General features: G+C 48.3%; 1 protein-coding gene across 1 annotated transcript; it reads left to right on the forward strand.

Moving 5' to 3' along the window:
- Positions 1 to 1816: 1816 nt before the first annotated feature.
- Positions 1817 to 26706, forward strand: TMCO1 (transmembrane and coiled-coil domains 1). Its single transcript, XM_045028409.1, has 7 exons — positions 1817 to 2102; positions 2818 to 2895; positions 8832 to 8891; positions 13435 to 13481; positions 14192 to 14259; positions 19068 to 19212; positions 26194 to 26706. The coding sequence occupies exons 1-7, from the start codon at positions 2033 to 2035 to the stop codon at positions 26290 to 26292; spliced, it is 567 nt and encodes a 188-aa protein (XP_044884344.1). The 5' UTR covers positions 1817 to 2032; the 3' UTR covers positions 26293 to 26706.
- The last annotated feature ends 322 nt before the right edge of the window (positions 26707 to 27028 follow it).

The following is a 27028-nucleotide window of genomic DNA, read 5'->3' on the forward strand; positions in this document are numbered from 1 at the left end:
GGGTCAGGCCCTTAAAGAGGGTAAATATATAGAAATAAACCAACAACGTGAGATTTAATTTAAAAAAAAATGCAGACTAACACACCTGGGGACTAATAATCCAAAACCCTATCTAAAAGAAAGAAAAAACTTGGAAAAAAGATAGAAAATAAGAGCAAATTAGATACAAGTTTGCAAAAGGACACAGCTGTAGAAAGGCCAGTAAAAATGCACAGGGTAATCATTTCACAGCAAGGTAAGCTACAGCTCTAATGTGATCATACCTGAAATAGAGTATTTTTTTGAAGAACAAATTACCAAAAAGATATTGACAAAACTGGAGGAAATTTAGAGAAATCAACAAAAATGACTAGGGAGCTGGAGGGATTGGTTCATAAAAAGAAGCATAAATAAAGTTATTCCATGGTAGGGTGACCAAATGTCCCGATTTTATAGGGACAGTCCCGATATTTGGGGCTTTGTCTTATATAGGCACAAATTACCCCCCACCCCCGTCCTGATTTTTCACACTTGCTGTCTGGTCACCCTATTCCATGGCCACTAAGAGAGAACTAAGGGGGATACATGTAGACAGGGGCGGGTCCAGGCCCCAGCACGCCAAGCGCGTGCTTGGGGCGGTATCCTGCGGGGGGGCGCTCTGCCGGTTGTCGGGAGGGCGGCAGGCGGCTCCGGTGGACCTCCCGCAGGCATGCCTGCGGAGGGTCTGCTGGTCCCGCGGCTCCGGGAGGTCCACTGAAGCCGTGGGACCCACGGACCGCAGGACCAGTGGACCCTTCGCAGGCACGCCTGCGGGAGGTCCACCGGAGCCGCAGGACCGGCGACCAGCAGAGCGCCCCCCGCGGCATGCCACCGTGCTTGGGGCAGCAAAATGTCTAGATCCGCCCCTGCATGTAGAAGTAATGGGATGAAATTAGGAAAGCGAAAAATTATGCTGAAAGACTGGGGGAGTCTCTTAACAGAAGTTCAGGAAGTCACATTGTTCCGGACACTTACAATTAGACTGTCCAATACAAAATGTAAGGTAGGCAACAATCCCTCACTGAAGGACTATCTATGTCTAAGACTGCATCACGGTGGAAACGTATCCCTGATTTTCACCCAAGATAATCCGGGGACTAATAAGGCATTCAGTCCTTGAGGAGGACGCATGGGCCAATGCTTTGCTCCATACTCAGGAGACCTCTGATTTGCACGGGCTCCCTTGTGCAAGTCACGTAGCCCCTCTGTGCCTGGGTTCCCCATCTATGAAGTGAGACTAGTGACATTGGGAGGCGCTCAGCTGACGGGGGCCATGCACGTAGCTAAGGCAGCACTGGGCTCTCGTGGGTTGCGACAGCCCGCGGGCTCTCCGCGCTGCCTGCCAGCGGGGCGGGACCCGGGAAGCACCCGCCCGCCAGCAATGGCAACAGCGCGGGACTCTGAGGAGCGCTCGCGGGCCGGGCTCCCCCCGGACAGGGCTTTGGGGAGGGCCCCCCGCCTTTGCGCGAGGGGCTGCCCGGGGCTTATCTACAGCGGGGCCGGGAGCTCGGCACGCGCCAGGCCTGGGGGGGAGGGACTCGCCAGGGCCTGGCGCTGATCATACGTCGCGGGCGCCAGGCGGGGCTCGCAACACCGCTGCGAGCTGGGCCGGGCTCCGCACCCCGCCAAGCCTGAAGGGGAAGCCGCGGCCCGGCCGGGCACTCAGACCAGCCTGGCGCTAGGCACGCTGGGTCCGGCGCCCCCTGACCCACGGGCTGCGGGAAAAGCCCCATGAGGGGGAGGCGGGTTCCAGCTTGAGGGAGGGAGTGGGCGGGCGGGCGCTGGCGCGAGGTGAGTGTAACGTCACTATTGGCAGGCTGCTCGCCCAACCAGCAGCTCTTCCCGCCCCTCACCTGTAGGCGGGATTTCCGCTTGGCGGTGCGCCTTGCTGCCGGAAATCTGAGTAACCACTTCCGGAGAGTGGAGCTAGTTGCTAGGCTGCTTGTCGGACCCTTTGTAGCTTCCGGTCTAGTCGTGTGTGCGCGCGGGAGTCTCTTCCGGGTTTGGGGGCACCATGAGTACTATGTTCGCTGACACTGTCCTCATCGTCTTCATCTCGGTGTGCACGGCGCTGCTGGCCGAGGGTAAGCGGGGTCGCGGCCCGCGCTGGGGTGGCCGGGCTGCCGGGCTGTCTCCTAGGCCCTTGGCGTGTTCCAGTAGGGAGAGGGCGCCTGTCAGGCGTAACCCGGTGAGCAGCCTCCGAGCCAGCCCCTTCCCGGTTCAGGAGCAGGCAGGCTGCGAGTGGGGCTCCTCTCTGGTCACCCAAAGAGCCCGTAGTGGGGCTCCGGCCTGGGTCCCCGAGTGCGATAGCCCTGAGGCCAAGGGCCAGGCCTGGCTCTGCCACAGCGACCGTGGGTGACTCCGTGCCTCAGTTCGCCTTATCTGTGCAATGGGGGCAATAGCCCTTCACGGGAGGTTGTGAGGAGAAATGCATTGCAGATTTTCAAGGGCTCTGGTGATGGGGATTGTGTACATACCGTGGCTGGACAGAGTGAAAATGACTCTACAGCCTCAGCTGTGTGTGTATCTATTTCTATAGATTTCTGAGGTAAATAACTTTCAGCAATGAAAGTGCTGGGAGATATGAGGTCTGCTTCTCCCAGAGGTGTCTGTGCCATTCAGTGGATCTAATGCTTCCTTGACAAAGACAGCCCTATGCTTACAGTATGTTGCTGTTCTCTGGGTTTCTTTCTCCTCATTAATGTACTCAAATCTAAATATTGCAGCAGACCTGGGGTAGTTGTAATAGAGCTGTATAGAAAGTCGTTGTCCCCTTATTTTACCTGATGCTTTTTTCAGGTATAACATGGGTGCTGGTTTACAGAACAGAGAAATACAAGAGACTGAAAGCTGAAGTAGAAAAACAAAGCAAAAAATGTAAGTGTTGCCTTTCAAACACCATAAATAATATGGCTGTTTTTGTTTTCTGATTGTTTTCTGCTCCAGGATTTTTCAGATTAGGGTCTGCTCTTGGCAAAAGGTGCCTTTGTTTGCTCCGTCCCTACCTCACCATAGAATACTTGGGAGCTATAAACATGACTACTGCCATTCTGGTCTGAGGGAGCCAGCCCCTAGCTTTATCCTTTTTTGTCCTTCACTTGAAGGAGAAGGGTTAGTACTGAGACCTGTCCTGATGTTAATTCCACCTCCTACCTAACTTCCACTCAAGAACAGGGGGAACAGAGATGGGTGTAAACTTCTCTTTCCTTAGTACAGTTAGCCCGTGGTTATGTATATAGATTCCACCAACTGCACTGAGGTGAGCTCAGGGATCCTGCCTGTGCTCTTTGAGAAGGACCCCAGTTCTGAGGAGGAAAGAACAGGAGGTGTTACTGAAAAGAGGAAGAATTGTGGTTGGCTGAATGGTATGAGAGACTAGGGAGGAATAGATAAGGAGTGAGAATAAAGGTGCCAGAGGAGAATGAGGGAGGATGATTTTTATGGTGGGAGAAAAAAAGTGATGGAAGAAAGAAGACCTTATACATACACATACAGAATTTGCATGAGTTTAAACTGTTTTTTAAACTGATTGCATCAGTTTAAGTACAACCTCACTATATAAAATGATCCTGAAAGGACTTGGAGAAGGCTGGAGGGAGTACAATGCAGTAAAAAAAGAAAAGGAAATGAGGGATGGAGATAGAGGGAAGAAGAGAGGTGGAGGAAGAGTTGGAAGATCTATGGTATAAGGTAAAAGTGGAGCGCAAAAGCATCAATAGAAATAAGTGAAGTAAGGGATTTAAGCAAGTGACAGCTCGACAGAAGTTTGGCTTGGCTTCTGTCTCTCTCTCTCCTGAGCCTTCAGGAGAAGACCAGTTGGAATCATAGTCATAGAAGATTAGGATTGGAAGAGACCTCAGGAGGTCATGTAGTCCAACCCCCTGCTCAAAGCAGGACCAACACCAACTAAATCATCCCAGCCAGGGCTTTGTCAAGCTGGGCCTTAAAAACCTCTAAGGATGGAGATACCACCACCTCCCTAGGTAACCCATTCCAGGGCTTCACCACCCTCCTAGTGAAACAGTGTTTCGTAATACCCAACCTAGACCTCCCCCACTGCAACTTGAGACCATTGCTCCTTGTTCTGTCATCTGCCACCATTGAGAACAGCTGAGCTCCATCCTCTTTGGAACTCCCCTTTAGGTAGTTGAAGGCTGCTATCAAATCCCCCCTCACTCTTCTCTTCTGCAGACTAAACAAGCCCAGTTCCCTCCTCCTCATAAATCATGTGCCCAAGCCCCTCTGCTGGACTCTCTCCAGTTTGTCCACATACTTTCTGTAGTGGGGGGCCCAAAACTGGACACAATATTCCAGATGTGGCCTCACCAGTGCTGAATAGAGGGGAATAATCACTTCCCTCAATCTGCTGGCAATGCTCCTACTAATGTAGCCCATTATGCCATTAGCCTTCTTGGCAACAAGGGCACACTGCTGACTCATATCCAGCTTCTCATCTACTGTAATCCCCAGGTCCTTTTTTGCAGAACTGCTGCTTAGCCAGTCAGTCCCCAGCCTGTAGCAGTGCATGGGATTCTTCCATCCTAAGTGCAGGACTCTGCACTTGTCTTTGTTGAACCTCATCAGATTTCTTTTGGCCCAATCCTCCAATTTGTCTAGGTCACTCTGGACCCTGTTCCTACCCTCCAGCATATCTACCTCTCGCCACAGCTTAGTGTCATCTGCAATCTTGCTGAGGGTGCAATCCATCCCATCATCCAGATCATTAATAAAGATGTTGAACAAAACTGGCCCCAGGACCGACCCCTGGGGCACTCCGCTTGATACTGGCTGCCAATAAGACATTGAACCGTTGATCACTTCCCATTGAGCCCGAAAATCTAGTCAGCTTCCTATCCACCTTCTAGTCCATTCATCCAATCCATATTTTTCCCAGGCATATAAAACAGCGCAGAGTAGTTAAGTCTAAAACCTACTAGTAAAAGTTATGAAAGCAACTGAAACCCCAGCAGAGGGTTTAGAGCAGGAGTGGGCAAACTTTTTGGCCCGAGGATCACATTGGGGTATGGAAATTGTATGGCGGGCCATGAATGCTCACAAAATTGGGAGTAGGGGTGTGGGAGGGGGTGAGGGCTCCGGCTGGAGGTGCAGGCTCTGGAGTGGGGCCAGAAATGAGTTTATGGTGTGGGAGGGGGCAGGGGGTTGGATTGGGGAGGGGTGATGGCTCTGGCTGTGAGTGCAGGCTCTGGGGTGGGGCTGGGGATGAGGAGTTCGGGGTGTAGGAGGATGCTCCAGGCTGGGACCGAGGAGTTTGGAGGCCGGGAGGGGGATCAGGGGTGGGGTTAGGGAACTGTGTGTGTGTGTGTGTGAGGGTTCTGGCTGGGGGTGTGGGCTCTGGGGTGGGGGTGGGGCTTGGGGTGCAGGAGGGTGCTCCTGGCTGGGACCAAGGCGTTTGGGAGGTGGATCAGGGCTGGGGCAGGGGGCGTGGGGGGAGGCTCCGGGGTGCAGGCTCTGGGCGATGCTTACCTCAAGCAGCTCCAGGAAGCATGTCACCCCTCCGGCTCCTATGCAGAGGTATGGCTAGTCCAATGGGAGCTGCGGGGGTGATGCCTGTGGATGGGTCAGAGTGCAGAGCCACCTGGCTGTGCCGCCTCATACTACCTAGGAGCTGGAGGGGGGTCATGCTGGCTGCTTCCCAGAAGCCATGTGGAGTGGGGAAAGCCCCAGACCCCATTCCGTGGCTGGAGCGCCGGAGCACAGCAAACCCCCAACTCTGCTCCCCAGCAGGAGCTGAGGGCCGGATTAAAAGGTCTGATGGGCCGGACGTGGCCCGCGGGCTGTAATTTGCCCACCCCGGGTTAAGAGATAATGTGCTACTTGTTTGGGTGCTGTGGCACTTATAAGCAGCTGGTATAGATTAATCTCTGCTGTTTAATGATTGCTGTCGAGCAGGGGTGGCCAAGCTGGGGCTCTGGAGCCACATGCAGCTCCTCAGAAGTTAATATGCGGCTCCTTGTATAGGCATCGGGGCCGGAGCTACAGATGCCAACTTTCCAATATGCCGGGGGGGTGCTCACTGCTCAACCCCTGGCTCTGCCACAGGCTCTGCCCCCAATCCACCCCTTCCCACTCCCCTCCCCTGAGACTGCCATGCCCTCACTCCTCCCCACCCCAGAGCCTCCTGCACAACATTAAACTGTTGATCAGGAGGTGCAGCAAGGGAAGGGGAGACGCAGATTGGCAGGGCTGCCAGTGGGCGGGAGGTGCTGGGAGTGGGGGGGAGAGGGGTGTGTGGAGCTGATGGGCGGGGAGGAGGGGGGCTGCTGGTGTATTACTGTGGCTCTTTGGCAATGTATGTTGGTAAATTCTGGCTCCTTCTCAGGCTCAGGTTGGCCACCCCTGCTGTAATTCGTCCTATATCTGGTTTGTGTTTCCACAAAGAGCCAGATGTGAGGTGCATACACCAGTAAGAATTGCTAATATTAATGCTTGTGAGTTCAAGCTTGAGTGGCAGAGCTGAGAATAACAATTTCAGATTTGATTAGCATTTATTGATAATAATTTATCCACATATCCATTTTAAAAGGAGCACTTATCTGTCCTTTGACAATTCTTAAATATACAACTGTAAAATAGACCACTCCTGCCACACCTTTCAACCATTTGTCAATGTACCCACAGCAACAACCAATAAAACAGCAAAAAAAACCCAAGGATAAGATCACTAGGCTCCTCTGCCAGAACCTTGCCATCCTATCACAGCTACAGAAAACAAATGGGTCTTGAAAGTGAATAAATTAGGGCTGTTAGATTGGGGGAGTGTTTATAATTTAATCTCTCAACAAAACATACTTGTGGTATATGGCACAGCCATGTCTCAAAACTCAGTGAGCCTGAACGTTTCAGGATAGATGTCTGATTATCTGGCAATGGAAGAAATTGCTAGACTGAAGCATGGTTATAGTGAGAATAAAAATGATGTGCCACTTTATTTACCCTTAGTGACCTTTCTGAGCAAACTTGCTCAGTTTATGTCACCCTTGCATAATCCTACTGGCCTGCTTGCTTGAGGTGTGTGATTTTAGTTTATGGATAAGTAAACTTCACCAATAACCTTTTCATCAGCAGCATTGTGGTAAAAGCAGATGAATAGGTTTGTGCCTGGGCTGTTCGTTTTTTGACAATTGTGCAAGGTTGGCTTATGAGTCATTCGAATTTTATCTGTTAGCACCACAAATTCTCCTGTGATCTGGAAATTTAGCTGTAGTCTTTCTGTCTTGGTCAACACCAGGATTAAAAGTTCTGTCATTAAAACTGAACTGATATACCATATTTTCCGGCGTATAAGATGGGTTTTTGGGCTAAAAAACAACCCCCAAAAATCGGGGGTCGTCTTATACGCCGGGTATAAACTCCCGACCGCGGCTGGGATTTAAAAGGCTCTGGGCTCCCCGCCGCAGCAGGCGGCGCAGAGCCTTTTACACCCCAGCCGCGGCCGGGAGTCAGAGGGCTCTGGGCTCCCCGCTGCAGCGGGGAGCCCAGAGCCTTTTAAATCCTAGCCGCGGCTGGGGTGTAAAAGACTCTGGGCTGTCCACTGCGGCGGGGAGCCCAGAGCCCTCTGACTCCCCGCCGCGGCTAGGATTTAAAAGGCTCTGGGCTCCCCGCCGCGGCGGGCAGCCCAGAGCCCTCTGACTTCCCCCCGCAGAAGGGGGGGGGTCGTCTTATACGGCAAGTATATGGCAAAACTAATTTTTTAATGAAAAAATTAGGGGGTCGTCTTATACGCCCCGTCGCCTTATACGCCGGAATATACGGTACTAATATGTGAGACAGAAGTCTTCAGCACTGACACTATGGGACAACAGGAGTGAAAATGGGTTTGTTGGTAAAGTAGATATACAGATGTGCTGTTGGAAAAAGGCAATCAATATGCCTTATCTTATCATAACTGTACTTTAACATTTATCATCCCATTTTCTTATTGTGATATTGGCTATATAAACCTGAAACTAAAACTTGGCTTTCACTTTCTTGGAATATCAATCAAATTTCTCTGCTAATGGAGGTGATTTCATTTGCAGAGTGAAAAGTATAATTGCTGGATCATAGTATCAACCGATCAGCACTCTGGCTTGTGACTAGCTGGCTTTGCTTGGAGCAATCTGTGGAGTGCCTACTGTTTGGATTGGTTGTCACTTGGTTTTCTGGTAGCCTTGATAACTAAGTTTAGACTTGCTACTTAATTTTTAACTATAAAATATTGGAAATATTTCAGCCCTAACTGGATGACCAGCAAGAATGGAGCTAGTTGTGCCAGACTGCTGGCGCAGCACTTCCACTGAGAATGCCTGCCTGTGAAGAAGGGATATAACAGAACACAAGCCTTTCTGTGTTTTGCTTCCCACTGCAGATAGCTAGGGTCAGAGTTTCTCATAAAGCTTGTTTCATCACACTTGTTGAATTGAAAGTACTGTCTAGAATTCATAATGACAAATCAGCAAGGGCTGTTTAAACCAAAATGATACTCAAGCTCCTTGGTTCACAGTGCAACGGGCTCCATTGGCAGGCTTTAAAAGTCTGACTTTTGACAGGAATTGAAATTGTTCTTTTCCTCAAGTAGGATCAGGGCCCGGAAAATATTCCTGGTCTTGTAAACATTTGTACCAGTCCAGCTCCGGCAGGTTATAAGACATTGAATATATATCATAGACATATATCTGTATCTTGTTTCCTTCCTCCTCCTCCTGTCTGCAGGGGGGTTTTGGTTGTAAGGGAGAGGAAAAGAGAAGGGATTAGTAGCATAACTCTTCATTGTTTGTGTGAAAGTGATTCTATATTGTCTTTGCCCTTTGCAGTGGAAAAGAAGAAGGAAACAATAACTGAATCAGCAGGCCGACAGCAAAAAAAGAAAATAGGTAAGATTTGGGGATGGGGGAGGTGTGATGCTCCAAAAGTGAGTGGGGGGCTGTGAGAAGAAGCTGCTGGACGTGACTTTCCCTTTTCTCCCCCGCCCCCTTAAAACTTTAACACTTTATTTGAGGATGGGAGGAGACTTGGTTCTTGATGGGATGGCTAGAATGTGACTTTCTCTTCTTCCCTGTGCACTGTTGGAGCCTATTTCAAGGGACCTAGCCTCTTCCCTTCTAGATTAACTTTAGGCAAACCCAGTGGCACTGGGATTCCAGTGCATGCTGGTGCATAAGCGGGACTGGTCACATGGATCCAGACCAAGTAGTCTTTTAGCCTTAACTGTTCCCAGATGCTATCCCTGAGAGCTCATTGTTGCAATGCATTATCGCCATGCAATAACTGTGGGACTATCAGAATACATGGTAGCATTTGTGGTTCCAGATTGGATGAAACCTATCTTTTTAGAGGTTAGATTTTTCATTTTTTTCCTCATAGCATGACTGTAGGATGGAGTGAAGGGTGTATGGGTGTTGTAACGGCATCTTTATAGCTAAATGTGGTCAGATTTCTTTCAAACTTGGCGTCAGCTGCGTTTGTAGCATTTGTTTTTGGGATAATTACAACATTCCTTTAATGTGTCTTTTCCTTTAAGTTACTGATGTATACTCCTTAACTCCAGTTCAACGTAATGTTTTGTCTGGGGATATGTGAGAGAAAATGTGTTTAGAATGGCCATATTACTCACAAATGTTAAAGCCATGAGCGAGTGATGCAGAGCTACCAGTTGAATTGTTACAGAAAACTTATCAGTAACATCCTAGACAGATACAAAACTTATTGGGACTGTATTTTCGTCCCTCTTCCTGTAAAACCAGATGTCTTCATTATAATCAGTTCTGTACAAGGCCCAGAATAGCTATAAATGATTTAAAATAGCTTTTCCTAGATACAAAACTTGTGATCTCTGGACTTCTCCTAGGTGCAGAGTCTTAATTCCTCTCCTTTTCACGTGTACATTATGGTACAGGACTTAATTACACAAGCACATCTCCTTCCCACAGAATCTGTGGGAAATTCAGTGCATAGGATGGAAGGTGCTTATGAAAGAGGAAGCTTTTTGCTATTCCTTCTTATCCTCATTATTCAGTGTGGACTCGTACCTTATTTACAGCTAACTGTCCAGACACTACTGTGACCAAGGAATGCCTTATTTCCCTTTGGACTTCTCACCTATTCATCACTTGAGTATGAGTGCTTCACTAACACAAATGAAGTTATTTTTACAATGCCCTTTTGAACTAGTGATCTGTTAATCCCTCTTTTACAGATGGGGAACTGAAGCACAAGGAGATTGAGACTAAAACTAGTAAAAACAGCCACTAATCTTTCCAGGCCTTGGTCTTGAGGTGCCTAACTTGAGATATGTAGGGCTTAATTTCTTTAGAGATACTGAATACTCCCATTGTCTTCATTTGGACTCGAGTGCCTAGTACTCATGAAAAATCAAACCCTGAGGGTCTCAATCTGGGCATCTAGAAAATGAGAAACACATAATCACTGGCCATTTCTGAAAACAGAAGTATTAAAACCTATCAGTGGAAGAGGTGAGATTTCATCTCAAGGTTTCCTGGTTCCCAGCCCAGTGCAACTTCATCCAAAGTTATAGGGTATATTGATGAGGGGTGATGGCAGGCAGGCTAGTGCAGTGCAGGCAGCTCATTGAGGCTTCGGACCATGCATGGTGCCCTTGAAACATTCTGAAAATTAAGGAGCAAGTGGTGAACAAGTTCTATTGAGCATGTGCAAATTGCAGTTTTTCCCCCTCCCCTGGGTTGATGTTCATGAGAACAGTAAGAAGTACCTTTCTGAGCTCTTGACCCTCCCTATGAAATTGTAAATTCCTGCTCTAAACAACAAAAGTGCTAGAGCTGTTCAAAGAAACAAACAGTTTTAATATAAGGAAAATAATTGTTCTCAAATACAGCTGAAAATTTCCAAAACCAGAGTCATAAAGCAAGCCTGGGAAATTCTAGCCTAAATGGTTTGTTTGATAAAGTTATAAGTGGGCTTGGAAGGATTAGATATTTATTGGTAAATGTTTGTAAATGTCAATTTCATTGTACACACAAACATGAAAAAATATTTCCATCTATGATTGAAGTTTAGATAGGCAAAGTAAGAAAAATTCTGCTTGAGACCTTTATTAGAGTCAAAATCCACCGATTTAGAACATTTAAATGGTTAAATCTAAAGAGCTTAAAATAAACATCAATATTGTTTGTCAAAATTATTTTTAAAAATTTGAATATTGTTAAGCCTAGTTATGAGAAACTGGAAACGGGGCAGGGGGTAGAGGAGTTACTATTGCTTCACCTAACACTTCCCATTTTACCCTCTATATTCAGCTGCTTATAACTTTGGTGTTTGAAGGACTCTCCTGGTGCTACTGTCTCACAGCAACAGTGCTTTAGGGCCCACCCGTTGTGTTGCTACTCCAATATAGAGATGCTGGACTCCCAGACACCTTGCACTGCCACAGACTACTTCCCCCAGGCCTCACTCACATTCCCGCTCCAGTATCTCTTGGTTTTCCACATTCCTACTCAACACCATATCTGTGGCTTTTTCAGGCTGCCTCTGGATCTTTATCTGCTGAGAGGATCAGGACTGGCGAGATGGGGCAGTGGAAATAGCAGATGGAACATGACAGTTCCATTGGCTGATCTTGACATAGCACAAAACAGCCCTCCTGAATAAGGGAAATAAAAATAACTTTTTAAAAAAAAATTAAGTGACCTTTGCGTGAGATGTTATCAGGATGTGTGAAACTTAGAGTTTGTGGTGACTGAAATGGCAGGGGCAATGCAGCACAATGTTTCCAAAAGGAGTATCCTAAAGTATTCTGTGCAGAAAGCTAGTAGTACATATTTTACTTAAATATTTCATAGAAAATTCAGTCTTTGTATGAATGGTTCCTTAGGCTTTTGAAGTGTGAAACAATAGGATTTTTATCCTACTTTTAAATGCAGCTTTGGTGATCTGACCTTGGAATCCCTACAGACACCTCTGCAATGAAGTATGAGTTAACATATGTAGTGCATTTCCTTACAGCAGTGGTTTTCAAACTTTTTTTTTTCTGGTGACCCAGTTGAAAATGTTGATGCCTGCGATCCAACGGAGCTGGGGATGAGAGGTTTGGGGTGTGGGAGGGGCTCAGGGCTGGGGCAGAGGGTTGGGGTGCAGAGGTGAGGGCTGCAGGGTGGGGCTGGGGATGAGGGGTTAGGGGTGCAGGAGGGGGCTCCAGGTTTGGGGTGGCTCAGGGCTGGGGCAGGGGTTGGGTTGTGGGAGGGGGGTCAGCGTTCTGGGCTGGGGTGTACGCTCTGGGGTGGGGCCAGGGATGAGGGGTTTGGGGTATAGGAGGGGGCTCTGGGTTTGTGGGGAATCTCAGGGCTGGGACAGGAGGTTGGGGTGCAGAAGGGGGTCAGGGCTCTGGGCTGGGGGTGCAGGCTCGGGTGGGGCTTGGGATGAGGGACTAGGGGTGCAGGAAGGGGCTCCAGGTTTGGGGGTGGGGCTCAGGGCAGGGTGCTGGAGGGAGTCAGGGCTCTGGGCTGGGGGAGCAGGCTCTGGGGTGGGGCTGGGGATAAGGGGGTTGGTATGCAGGAAGGGACTCCGGGTTGGGGTGGGTGCTCAGGGCTGGGGCGGAGGCTTACCTCGGGCGGCTCCCGGACAGTGGTCCAGTGGGGGTGCTAAGGCAGGCTTCCTGCCTGTCCTGGCACCACAGACCGCACTGTGCCCTGGAAGTGGCCAGCAGCAGGTCTGGCTCCTACGCGGAGGCACAAGCATCTCTGTGTGGCTCTCACCCACAGGCACCACCCTCCCCCAGCTCCCATTGGCCGCTTCCCAGCCAATGAGAGTGTGGAGCCGGTGTTCGGGGGGAGGGGGCAGTGTGTGGAGCCCTGTGGCCTCCCCCGCCTAGGAGCTGGACCTGCTGCTGGGTGCTTCCGGCCCACAGCGTGGTGTCAGAACAGGTAGGGACTAGCCTGCCTTAGCCGGGCAGCACTGCTGGCGGGACTTTTAATGGCCCGGTTGGTGGTGCTGACCAGAGCTGCCGTGACCCAGTGCCTGACATTCCATGACCCAATACTGGGTCGCAACCCGCAGTTTGAAAATCACTGCCTTACACTAATAAGATTTGATATGCAAATAACATTCTTAGAACAACACTACTTCCAGAATAAAATATGCTGGCACTACCTGATTTTTACAAGCACTATTTGATTTCCTATTTGACATGTCCATATGTTGTCATGCCCATTGTCTGAGTTGTTGTGCATTGCCTTTGAATGTTGACAAACCTCATATACTTGTACTGACTCAAGGACAGTTGGCTGTGTGCAGTTTTCACACTGTAATGTCTGGCATACAGAGCTGGAGTCTGTCTTGGAACTATTCCTGGCTTGGATAGCAAAGAAGGTTTAGACTTCTTGAAAGTGAAATCATTCTGGTGTCTGGGTTGGTATAACCTCTATTCTCATTCCTGCTTTACAGAGAGGCAAGAGGAGAAGCTGAAGAACAACAACAGGGACCTGTCGATGGTAAGAATGTTGTAAATTAGGGGCAATGCCCAAACTAGTGAAGGGCTGGATCTTGAACTCTCCAGGAGGTGAAGGATCACTCTTAATTTCTGTACTCTAAAGCACAGATGGTAGGTGCTCAGATTCACATATCTCCATGGGCTGCACTTCTGACATCTGCAAGCTACAGTGTGGCTCAGAGTTCTACACTAGGCCCCCCTTCACTCCACACATAGCTTCATTAATTCTCATTCCCCTCCACCCCCACAATCTCTCTAGTGCTTCCAAAATAAAAGCAGTTTTCCTGACTTTCCACTTACCACCCCATCGTCCTAGTGAGCCCACTGCTTTTGTTATTTCCCTTCCCTCCTCACAGTTCCTGTGGACTCCCCTTTCTTTATGCATGGTCAACCTCTTGGTTAACAGGACAGCCCTGAGCGCTCCCTTTCCTCCATAGGCTCTTCACCCTTATGATCCCTTTCATGGCTGTTCCAGTACTCATAGCTATTCAACCCTTCTAAGAGTTTTCTGCCTGGTCTCCTCTCCTACAAGCTGAGAGAGTGAGTTGAAAGATTGCCTTCGCTTCTGATCCTGATGGTGCTGCACAAAACCCACTATTCAGCATTAAAACCCCCAAGACCTAACTGTGGGACTTGCCTTTATTTTTAATCTGTTTATTTCTCTCTGCATTAGCTGTCAATAATGAATGACTCTGACCTCTCTGGTTGCAGGTTCGAATGAAGTCCATGTTTGCAATTGGCTTTTGCTTTACTGCCCTCATGGGCATGTTCAACTCCATGTAAGTATCAACTCTCTTCCCCCCTCCCCCCCCAGCCTTCAAAGTGAACGTATCCCATCTCCTCTCCCCTTTGCTACTTGGACTCATTCTACTGATGTTCATAGGGTCCCACTGAGAACTGCACCTAATTTGTATAAAATGGATCAAACTGCAGCTCTCCTCATCTTCAATAAGGAGGTGCAGTCTGCGAATCTGCAGGTCACAGCACTCATTGCTTCTGCTCAGCTCAGCATGGAGCATTGCATGCAGGGATTCTCTAGTCTGCACTTTAGCCACAACTGAGCATGCTTGCTGTTCTGGAATATATGACCAGGATGAAAGTGTGGCTAATTCAGAATAGCTTTGCAGAGATCAGGCAGCCTTCCACAGTCTTCAGACCTTTCTATCACATCTGCATCGGCTATCTGCATCAGCTGCTTCATTGCTTTCTAAAGCAGTACTGGCTGGTGTTGTTTTGTTTTTTCCAGAAGCTGAGATTCTTAAAGAAAAAAAGATTTTGGAATTGACTAGGGTATTTATATAAGCTCTACTTTTCATATGGTTATATGTCTAAATAATACTATCAGAATATTTTGTTTAAGAGTGCAATAGTAGAGCTATGCTTGAATTTTCTCGGGGGAGCTACAAAACTTTTCTTCCTCCCTACCCCCAAAAACAAACTAACAAACAAAGCTGGGGGATTTTTGTCCACAACGATTTTGACAGTAGTTCCGTGGTTGGCCTCTGGATTTGTGGATGTCTCAAACTTCACTGGTCATTCTAACAAATCTACTGCGCCCTGGTTATCTGCACATGTTGTCACCTTCTCCATCACCAGTAATGCCATCCTCAGCTCCTTATTTGTCCACCTATCCCACAACCATCTTTGTGGTTTCTTCTGTGGAACCCCTTTGTATGGAACACCCTCTCTGAACTGGACCATAAAGCCACTTTCCAGTCCCTCCTCAAGTCCCAGCTCTGCCATGATGCTTACATGAAACTTAAAGGCTGCCTCAAGAGCCAGTGAGAGGGATACTTGATGTACTTTGGGAAGGGTGAATGCAGCTTGTCTCAGATGTGCACTCTTCAGATTAGGAAATCTCACTATATTTAGACAGTACCTAGTATATTGTGGGTGCTCTGTGATACAAATAATTTATGTGAAGGGATCTTTCAGTCTGGGGCCAGGAGGGACACTTCCTGCTGTTGGTGAAGTGAAGCAAAGTCTAGCCCTTTGTATTAGGGTCTGGGCATAAATGCCAGCACTTACAAATGTTCTGCCAATGACAATTCTTTGTTGTACTAAGGTCAGTTATAATGCAGCTTAGGTGCAGAACCAGATCTGTCACTCACTAGCATGAAAAGGTGGGTCCCTCCCCACTGAAGAGTCTGCCATTTCATTTTGTCTTCACAGCAGCAGGCAGACAGGTTTATGCCGCCCCGCTGTAGAGCTTTAACAGAAGCATCCTTCCTTCCATAGTGTCTACTTTGGCCCCAAATTCTCCAGCAGTGCACTTGCAGGACAAAGTATGTGCCTCTTTCCCTGATTGCTGAAGAACACTAGAGGCTGGAGACCTTGTTCATTCACAGGGAGTTCAGTATGTCGGGCAAAGAGAGAGGCAGAAATATACACTTTGTACCATTCCCCTCACTGAAGCACTCAGTAGGGATCTGCTTCTTTTGAAGGGCTCAGGTTATGCTTACAAGCAGCTCATTCTGGGTGAGGGTTGTTCTGACCCTTATCTCTAGGGAAGGAAAAGTCCATGGGAGGTGCAGGCAAACAAGCACACTTAGAGAAGCAGTCAACCATATGGAACCACCCCCTGCTCCTCCTATACATAGTTGGAAGCTGCAGTACAAGGCCAGCGTTCTGCATCCACCTGGCAGCAGCAGTTCTGTGTGCTTTGCTTTACGGAGGGCCTTGGATTGTGGTCCCAATTCTCTTTCTCTCCTTCTCTCTCCCCCCCCCCATCCCCTCCCCCACCTCTCTGTGCAAGGGTTCCATGTTAGTCCATTTGCTAAAACTACTTTTGAAGGTTCTCACAACTATGTATCATCCCATCCTAGAACCTACTGATGCTTGTGATTAAACTTTGAGCCTACTGTCTCTTGATGTGGTTTTGAAAATTTCATTCTTGGTGGCCATCTTCTCAGTCTCTGGAGTACAGTCTGCTATCTCCAGCTTTCCCTGTACTGTACTCACATGGGCCCATTAGAACTTGGGCCTCACTCAGTCTTGACTTTTAAAATTATCTTCTTTTTTTAAAAAAAGTCTAAATCATGCCATGTTGCTGTCTGTGTTTTCTAAAGCTATCGCAGGAAGGTGAAGCTGCATATCCTAAATGTCGCATCCCAGATGTCCAGAGAGCTCAGTTGCTATTTAAACAGGACTAACCCTTTTAGCAAGTCCAAGAGACTAGATTTTTCTTGAAGTGCCATAGACAAAGGTTTGACAGTTTTGGCTTAATGGCAATCTAAGTGGCTAAGACTATGTTTCCAGTCTTATGAGCTGGCTAGTGTACCTGCATGTGAAGGGCAGCTTCAGTGACTTGTCAGTGCCATGCCCTCATCTGAAATCTGTAGGGCTGTTTGGGGAGGGGGGAGAGAGCTGGTTGACACCTTCACCAATTGCTGTTCTCTTGATGTGGTATCAAGAAGAGATGTTGGTTTTAGGAGGATAGTGTTCAATCACTGTTCAGCTGGGCTGCTCAGGCCACTTCCTGGGAGGTCATGGCTACCTAGCCACCTACAGAGATGCTCTGGATTCAGGGTTGGGAAGGAGAAAAGGCGATTGCTTGTGCTTGGAACAAGAGTCAGTGTATTGCTTCATTCACCCACTTCTCTCCCCCACTGCCGGAGAGCCCAAGGCCTAAAGTTTTGGGGGAGAGGGACTATAGGTTGTCTGGAGTGAGCATGCTGTGTATACCTTTGGACAATAGAATGTAGGTTGGCTATGTACCCTTTCTGTCAGCTAGTGTCTAAAAGCCATGGCCATACAGTTAGGCATAAGATTCCTACAGAGAGGCTTTGTACATGCAAAACACACACACACACACACACACACACACGGTAACTAGCCCCTTTCTTGCTGTTGAAAATGGGAGCTGTAATACACGGTACAGGGATGGGAGGGACAGGTGCAGGAAGGCTGGCTTGAACACTAAAAGCAGAATGCCACGTTGAGGATCTAGCATGAGGATCCTGATCCATTCAGGGCCAATCTCTTTGTAGGTTGGTGGGATCCAGGCAAAACTTATGCATGCTAGGGGTAGGGCAATCTGCAGGTGAATACTAGACTGGGATCCAGGTAGATAGGGGTATCTAGCGAGAGAAGTTACCTTGGTTCTCTCTGGACATGAACATCTTACTCCATGAGTCCTGATCCATGCAACTCTGCCAAAGCATCAAACCTTACAGAATTCCCTACAAGAGTGTGCCTTAGAACCTAGGTTAACTGCCAGCAGAGAAGGTAGATATCTCAGGGTACCACCTCTGAGCTACTCTACGTTCCCACAGCAGGAGTAACACAGAATCCTAAAACACCGGGGATGTTACAGGGAGACAAACATCCGTTCCTAGCCCTACTGCCAAACTGCCTGTGAGATGTAAGCAAAGTCGGCACATGTTAGAACTATAGCTCTGTGTGAATGCCTCTCCACAGGAAAGAATGCTCATTTAGGAGCTGTTGAAACCAGAAACACCTGTTAGAAAATCAGCACTCAAGGAGAAAATAACATCAAACGCTGAACATATACTGATGCAGCATGATACGCACACTGCTTCAAAGGGTAGTGTTGGCTGTCTGGTTTCAGAGGCTGAATCTCTTCAGTCTGTCCAAATTCACACCATGTCTCCATCTCTGGAATGTAGTACTGAATTCTTCCCAGCTCCTGGAGCTGCACAGGTACCTTGGGGGAATATACAATGTCCCCTGCTTCTGAAGAGCGAATGCAGAGAAGGAGTATTGTATGAAAAGGAATTCTCTCCATGGCAGTTGCCCACATCCCTTTTGGTAACTGATAAATGTAGCAAATCTGGAGAGAAAAAAAAGAGTTGGGCTTTGGTTTGTCTTCTGAAAGCTGAGCACACACCTCTAGAACAAAAATCTATCAGTCTGCATAAAGTAACTGTATTACAGGCTTGTAATTCAGTCTCGACTCAAGTGTTACAGTACTCTGGGAGAAACCTGTGTGTGACTTGGATTTTAAGTACACCTCTATCCCGATATAACACGACCCGATATAACACGAATTTGGATATAACACGGTAAAGCAGCGCTCCAGGGGGGTGGGGCTGTGCACTCCGGTGGATCAAAGCAAGTTCGATATAACACAGTTTCACCTATAACGCGGTAAGATTTTTTTGGTCCCGAGGACAGCGTTATATCGGGGTAGAGGTGTAGCGGGTGTCAGTACTTGAGGATGTTGATTAGAATGTTCCTAGTCTCTGTCCCGCAAACCTTGGTCAGCAATTTATCCAACCAGTAATCATTAATAGGGACCCCTTGTTATTCCACAGCATCTGCTGAGGGAGGCCTGCACAGTCCATCCAGTGGATGGCAGGCTGCTGTGATATGCGGGGGCTTGAGGATGGCAGGTGTGTATATTAGTCTCTCTAGTATTGTGTATGTGAAGGTGGGGCAACATCGCTTTTTTCTAGGCTTTTGACTTGATCTTGCATCTGATTTTGTCCTCGGAGGCCTGTTTCATTTAAACCACTTAATCTATTTTTCTGCAATCCAAGGACCCAATTACTGTCCCAGACTGAAGCCCTTCTCTAGGCTGGGTACTTGGTTGACGTCTCACATTAAGTGATCTCTTCTCTTCCAGATTTGACGGCCGGGTGGTGGCAAAACTTCCTTTTATCCCCCTCTCCTACATCCAGGGCCTGTCCCATCGCAACCTGCTGGGGGAGGATTACACTGACTGCTCCTTCATCTTCCTCTATATTCTCTGCACCATGTCTATCCGGCAGGTGAGTGCTGAGCTGCTTCCCATGGGTGGGGGATGGGGCAGGTATTGATCTGCCACCCAATAAGGAGTAGCAAGTGCCCAATAACCAATTTAGCACATGTCGTCGGTCTTTGACCTACATTTGTTTGAAGCTTTCTTGTTGACCTCTGGTTCCCATAGGCTTAGCTGTCAAAGGAAATGTAGTGCAGAAAAGTCTAACTTTGTAGGAGGTCTCCTCTCCGCCCATGAGGGAGACCTGGCTAAAATCAGCAGGATTGCTCCAGGACATTCAGACTGAGCCAGTTGAAATAGTTTCCACCCTGCTATGTGTCTCCAGGTAACTTTGTGGATTGACAGGATCATTGTTGGCAAAGAACAAGTTGCATGATTCACTGACTTCACTGCAGGCTTCAGAAGATGCCTGGATTGCTAAGAAAAAGCCCTTACTAAAAACCTGTTAGTACAGTCATATCAGAAAGAAAACCACTCCTTCTTTAGTGTACCCTGAGGGCATGTCTACACTGCATGTGGAAGTGAGCCATCTAGCCCAAATTCTCAGATTCATGGTAGTGGGGCTTGTGCTATGTAGATGAGTGGACTCACCCCTGCGGCGCCTGCTGCTGGTGACTTCCAGGAATTAGCTCGATTTCCAGCCTGGAGCACCCTCTGCAGGCCAGTGATCCACTACTGCTTGGCCCCCCATGTCCCTCCCTGGACTCCGGTGCCCTGTTAGCTGGGGTGCTGCCCCCTGGCAGTAACCCCTTTCTCTCAGGGTCTCCCCTCCCCGGGAAACCCCCACCCACTATCCCCACCTCACCTCAATATCAGGCTACTGCCAGTCATCATCTAGCCCCCACGCCCTGGGGCAGACTGCAGTATCAGCCTACTCATCACTGGCAAGGTTGGGTTTGGACCTGCTGCCTTTGCCTACCCCTGGGCTGCCCTCTGCAACCCCCAGTACCTGTTGGCCTTGTGCTAGGTCGCAGCCTGGAGCTTTTCAGGCTGGAGCTCCCCAGCTCCTCTGCCTTTCCCCAGCCCTGCTCCACTCAGGTACCCTGTCTCTAGCTCCCTGCAGCCAGGCCCTTCTCCCTCTACAAACAGACACACTCCCTGGGCTTCAGGCTCACAGCCTCTTATAGGGGCCAGCTGGGCCTGATTGGGGCATGGCCACAGCTGAGCCTACTTTCCCTGATCAGCCCAGGCTTCTTGCCCCAGCCACAGCCCTCTGCTGGGCTGTTTTAAGCCCCTCAGGGCAGGAGCAGGGGACCACCCCGCTAAAACTAGCACTCTAAAAATGGTTCTGTGTACGTGTTGTGGCTCAGGCTCTGAAGCCAGTGGGGGTGGGCTTGAGACTCTGAGCTACAACATCAAAGCACAATCTACATGCTATTTTTAGAGCATTAGCCTGAGCCCTGCCAGCACAAGTCTGTGGACCCAGGCTGGGACGCTCATTCCCAGATGCAACGTAGCCTTAACGTAAGCTGCTTTTGTGCTCCAAAAGGCTCAATTTGTGTCCAAAAAATCTGCTGAGGCAGCAAGAAAGTCTGGGGTCAAACCTGCATTTTTTTCTCAAGTGCCTTATTCTCTTCCCTCCCCTTGCCTGCTTAATACATGTCTCTCTCTGAAGGCTGAATAGCTTTCCCTTCAGAGTATTGTCTATTCCCAATCACCAGTGGGTGGAGTAATTTATAGAATGGGGTCTGGTGTGACAAAATGCAAGGCCACGTTAGAGAACACTGTTAAGAATTTACCACTATGGTGGACTGTGACCCATACACAGGCCCTTCTGCTACAAGGGGGAACTGCTGGCCCTGAAAATGGGAAGTTTCTTTGTGGTTGGGAATAGCTTGCAACAGTGATGCCATCATTTTATCAGCTGCAGTGCACTGAAGCAGGGATAATGGTGAAGCAGCTGTTTAACTGACAGTAGATCTGCTATTAGCACATGACTAGGTTGGATGGAATGTCGGTCTGTGTTGGTGAGGACCAGTGGAACTTGAGTGCTGCTGAAAGTGTGTTCTGCTTGTTGAATTTCCCCCAGGGAGTGGGGAGAGGCTAATAGACCCTGGAAGCTGGATTAATGCTGATGCACTTAGCTGGTTCTCTATTTTTATCTTTCCTCTCACTTTGGTTCACTTCCTGAATGCTTGCTGCTTATTTCTCCTTGATCTGCAGATCTTGGTTGCTTTTTCCTCTGGAGGTGCCAAGGGACTTAGAAACCCTTACAGCAGGTCAGCAGAGGAAATGACTCTTGTGCCAACTTCTAACAGAGGGGTCAGGATGGGCTTGGTGCAGTGGCTCAATAATAGAATGAAAGCTCCTTTACCCCAAAATAAGTACATATTAATGGCTCAAACAGATTCTCTCCCTCCTTCCACAGCAGGATCCTTCAGTACATCAGCTCTGTGTCCAATCTTGTGTAAAGGAACAAGGCAAACAAATCAGCAAAAGCCGTCAAGTCCACCGACCCTTAATTAAATGCTGTCAGCACAGCAGGTCTTGTCCAGTGCTCTTTCCCTGGCCTGGAACTAGAGCAGCAGGTGCTGTTGTGTGCTGAAGGGTTTGTCTAGGTTTTGTAGTTTTTGTGCCACCCACTGGGAAGCTTTTGTGCTGTTTCTACAGTGACTGCCCCTCGGTGAATCTCACACCAGATAGCCAGTGCCTTGCAGTACCCTGGGGAAACTCTCCTTGCCACCAATCTCTGTTGCAATGTGGCTCTACGCCTTTCTATTCTGACACCAATAGACTTTCTTTTGCACCCTGAAAGGCCACGAGCAGTGAGAGTGAAACTCAGATTGTGCTGGCTGCTGCATGTCTGCTCTGCACCAGTTGGATACTTGGAGAATTCAGTGGCTGAAAAATCCCAAGTGGCTTTTTTGTATGTTTTAAAATTAAAAAAATCCCATGGTAGATTCCAGTTTTGACGATTTCCTGCTGTCACCTTCTGCGATGAAACAGACTAGAAGCAGCGCAAAATGAATGGCTAGGCATAAACACCTGGGTTTTCAACAGGGGCAGCTCTAGGAATTTCGCCGCCCCAAGCACGGCGGCACGCCACGGGGGGCGTGCTGGCGGTCACTGGTCCCGCGGCTCCGGGGGACCTCTTGCAGACATGCCTGCGAAGGGTCCGCTGGTCTCGTGGCTCCGGTGGAGCATCTGCAGGCACGCCTGCGGGAGGTCCACCGGAGCAGCCTGCCGCCCTCCCGGCAAAATACCGCCCCAAGCGCGCGCTTGGCGCGCTGGGGTCTGGAGCCGGCCCTGGTTTTCAATGCAGGTGTTCAGCTTGTTCAGTCCAACAAGCCTTTATAGAAAATTCCAGGAAGGGTCTTTACTTGTGACCGAGAGTCCCTGCTAATGGCCTGGTGGGGGGAGTAGCACCGTTGCCTTGGAAAGGGTATTTCAGCTGTGTAGCTTCATATGCCGCAGCCTCTCTAGTTTAACACTTTTTTTAATTCCCTGTAGAACTGATGTACTTTGTATTCCCAGCACTACAGTAAAAGAGGTAGCTGCTCTTTTCATACTCAAATCTTTACCTCTAAGCTAGTTTAAACTGGCCCCCATGGAGCTGGGAGGCGGAGGAACCCCCCTACATTCCATGAGGGTAATAGCCCAAGAGAAGAGCTGCAGTGCAGTGGAGCACTGGAATTAAATAGTGGGAGAGCAGGGGAAGATCCCAGAGTCCATTTAGGGGGATGGGTGTGGGAGAGAATCCCCAGAACTCATTAAGTTGAGGCAGAGCCTGGATTTAGTTCAGGGTGTGAGTGTCTCAATCTGCTTTGCGGGAGGGAGAGGACTAACTGGTGGGGAGTGATTTAAACAGGCATTGCTTATGGGGTGGGGAAGTGGTAGCACAGCTACTCTTCACCTAGGCTGTTAGTCCTGAGCCCTGAGTTTCCTGAAGCCCTGGCTCGACACCTTTTTGCCTGTGACCTGGGGCCAGCATCTCCTGAAATATCCAACTTGCAGTGAGTAACTTCCTCTGTGCTGTTCCCATCTCTCCCTGCACGTAAATCCTGTCCGGTGGTTCCTCGTGCCTTCCTGTTTGGAGAGAGGGCTGCTGCTGGGAGAGGCTTTCTACAGGCCGTTGAGCTGCTGCCTTTCAGCTGGGGAAGTCTGCTGCTGAATTGGGTGTGATGCGGAATGTCAGTTATATCCTCTGCCCCTCCTCCTGTTAGTGCACTAACAGCCTTCACCTGTCCTGTTTATGTTGAGTAATAAACCTTTATTACACAAGCGACAGAGTCCTATGGCACCTTATAGACTAACAGACGTATTGGAGCATGAGCTTTCACAGGTGAATACCCACTTCGTCAGACTCATGTAGTGGAAATTTCCAGAGGCAGGTATAAATATGCAGGCAAGAATCTGATCTGCTTAGGTCCCTGTGATGGTGTCGCTGGTGTAGATATGTGGGCAGAGTTGGCATGAAGGTTTGTAGCATGGATTGGTTCCTGAATTAGTTACTATGGTGTGGTGTGTGGTCGCTGGTAAGAATATGCTTAAGGTTAGTGGGTTGTCTGTGGGTGAGGACTGGCCTGCCTCCCAAGGCCTGTGAAAGCGAGGGATCGTTGTCCAGGATGGGTTGTAGGTCACTGATGATGCGTTGGAGAGGTTTTAGCTGAGGACAGTAGGTGGTGGCCAGTGGAGTTCTGTTGGTTTCTTTCTTGGGCTTGTCTTGCAGCAGGAGGCTGCTTGTCTTGCAGCTAGAAGAGGGCCTCATCCTCCTTGATTGAACTAACCTCGTTATCTCTAGACTGATTCTTGCCTGCATATTTATACCTGCCTCTGGAAATTTCCATTACATGCATCTGATGAAGTGGGTATTCACCCACGAAAGCTTATGCTCCAATACTTCTGTTAGCCTGTAAGGTGCCATAGGCCTCTGTATCAGAGGGGTAGCCATGTTAGTCTGGATCTGTAAAAGCAGCAAAGAGTCCTGTGGCACCTTATAGACTAACAGACGTTTTGCAGCATGAGCTTTCGTGGGTGAATACCCACTTCATCGGATGCATCCAACGAAGTGGGTATTCACCCACGAAAGCTCTTGCTGCAAAACGTCTGTTAGTCTATAAGGTGCCACAGGATTCTTTGCTGCTTTTATAGGCCTCTTTGTCGCTTTTTACAGATCCAGACTAACACGACTACCCCTTTGCTACTTATCAGAGGGGTAGCCGTGTTAGTCTGGTTCTGTAAAAGCAGCAAAGAATCCTGTGGCACCTTTGCTACTTGACCATCACAGGACCTAACCCGATCAGCCACAACATCACCGGTTCATTCACTTACACGTCCACCAATGTAATATACGCCATCATGTGCCAGCAATGCCTCTCTGCTATCTACATCGGCCAAACTGGACAGTCCCTATGTAAAACGATAAATGGACACAAGTCAGATATTAGGAATGGCAATATACAAAAACCTGTAGGAGAACACTTCAACCTCCCTAGACACACAATAGCAGATTTAAAACTTCTGGACCAGACTTCAAAGAGAAATTACTGACCTTCAGTTCATTTGCAAATTTGACACCATCAGCTCAGGATTAAACAAAGTCTGTTATTGAGTGACCAGGGAGATTGAAGTGTTCTCCTATTGGTTTTTGAATGTTATGATTCCTGATGTCAGATTTGTGTTCATTTATTCTTTTGCGTAGAAAGTGGCAGCAATTCAACAAAAAAACTTCAAAAACAGACTGCAATGTGAAACTGCAGAACTGGAATTAATCTGCAAACTGGACACCATCAGATCAGGCCTGAATAAAGACAGAGTGGTTGGGTCATTACAAAACCTAAACCTACTTTCCCCAATACTAATTTCCACCTCACACACCTTCTTGTCAACTGTCTGAAATGGGCCACTCTCATTACCCCTTCAAAAGTTATTGTTCCTCCCTTGGTATCCTGCTATCAATTGAATTGTCTCCTTAGACTGACCTCACACTTGGCAAGGCAAACCACATCTTTTCATGTATTTATACCTGCTCCTGTATTTTCCACTCCATGCATCTGATGAAGTGGGTTCTAGCCCACAAAATTTGTTAGTCTCTAAGGTGCCACAAGGACTCCTTGTTTTTGCTGATACAGACTAACATGGCTACCACTCTGAAACCTGTTGATAGGTAGGGTATACTGTACCACATGTCTCAGGAGAGAAAACACTATTTCCATCTACATCATTAGCAAAGAAATCAGCTCTGTACTCCGACTTTTGGCAGGAGCTCAGCAATTCCTCTGGTGGCCGAGTGGGTGAGCCACTTCTGATTGTATTGTGTGAGATCCTTCCTGTCTCGGTTGCAGATTCTCAGGCTTTAATTGCGGCCTCCCTTGACAGTGGTTTTTGGAATGTGTGAAAACAGCGAAGTGCTGCTCCTAGATTTTCTGCCTGTAAGCAGAGAACAGGAACCTGCTACTGCGTATGCATTGTAGTTGAATTGCAAAGATATCTAATGTTACCATCTTAATTTAAAGAAAACAAAATAGGCAAAGGTTGCAGCCTGCAACAAGAACTCTATTACCTGCCCATTGCCTTTATGACCTTACGTAGGTGAAGATAAAATTGAATTGAAGCCCTGGATTGGACCCCACTCCACCTATGGGAAGCTTGATCAGGAAACAAACTCTGGAGTTTAGGCCCACCTCTAATTGCAGTGAATTATGCATATAAATCAGTTAATCTCTCTGGGTTGCATTTCTTCCGGGCCCTTTTGCATGGATACAGATATATCACATACAGGGGCAGCTCTAGCTTTTTTGCCGCCCCAAGCACGGGCCCCTCCCCCCCCCCGCCCCGGGCAGCTTGCTACCCCAAGCATGCACTTGGAGCGCTGGTGCCTGGAGCCGCCGCTGATCACATATATACACTGGCTAAACTGAGTTGTAAAACCCTGGAGGTTGAAGTTAATGAGAGGTTTGCCACTGGTCTAAACGGAACCAGGATTTCACCTGTGTATTGGCTTCCTTTTCACCATACCACCATCACGTCATTCTGTTTTTCATTTTCACAGAATATTCAGAAGATGCTTGGCCTGGCCCCTTCGCGGGCTGCCACGAAGCAAGCAGGGGGCTTCCTTGGCCCCCCTCCTCAAGCTGGGAAATTCTCTTGAAGTATAGTCCATGTACCTTCTACAGCAGCTCCCATTGATGTCAATATCAAAGACAGATTGCCCTCGGTTTGTAACAAGGTTGGATTGCACAGCAGGCTTTCTATTCATTTGAAGCAGCCTTTGGGATGGGTAGTGCCTTCACGGAAGCATCTTTGTGTTTGGCATGTTCTACAAGCAGCCTGTCACGATTGAAGCAAAGTTCTTGGCAGATAACGTGAGATATGTTTTGTGTAATAAATGTTTAAGCCCTTTGCATTTAAAATGTAGTGACCTAATCCCATTGCAGGGACAGTGGAACTGTCTTGCTTTATAGAACTACTGTAAGGATAATAAAACCTTATTTGGAGCCATGATAGGGAACCTGCATCAGGTGACAAGGATCTGTAAAATAAACAGATTTTGGAAAGCCCTGCACCATCATGCTCTAGTACTGATTGTATCCCAGTTCTCCTAGACAAACTGGCTAGATACCTCTGTGTATTGGGAACCCAGCTATAGGGAAACTAGGCATGTTCAGTTCCATTCTATGAATGGGAGGAAAAATACATCTAAAGCTGGAGTTTGTTTCCTCATTAGTGCAGTACCCAGGCCCCCCTGCCATGTTCCAGTTAGCGGTTGTTGGTGCAATGCTTCTGAACATTCCCCCTCTCCTCCCGAGGAGATCAGCTTGGCAGTGGTTTATGTAGCATTACAGTGCCCACATTCCAGTTGTCTGCTTAGCTGGAATCTTTTCAAT

The sequence above is a fragment of the Mauremys mutica genome, chromosome 8 (genome assembly GCF_020497125.1).
Source record: "Mauremys mutica isolate MM-2020 ecotype Southern chromosome 8, ASM2049712v1, whole genome shotgun sequence".
In the NCBI taxonomy this organism is placed as follows: Eukaryota; Metazoa; Chordata; order Testudines; family Geoemydidae; genus Mauremys; species Mauremys mutica.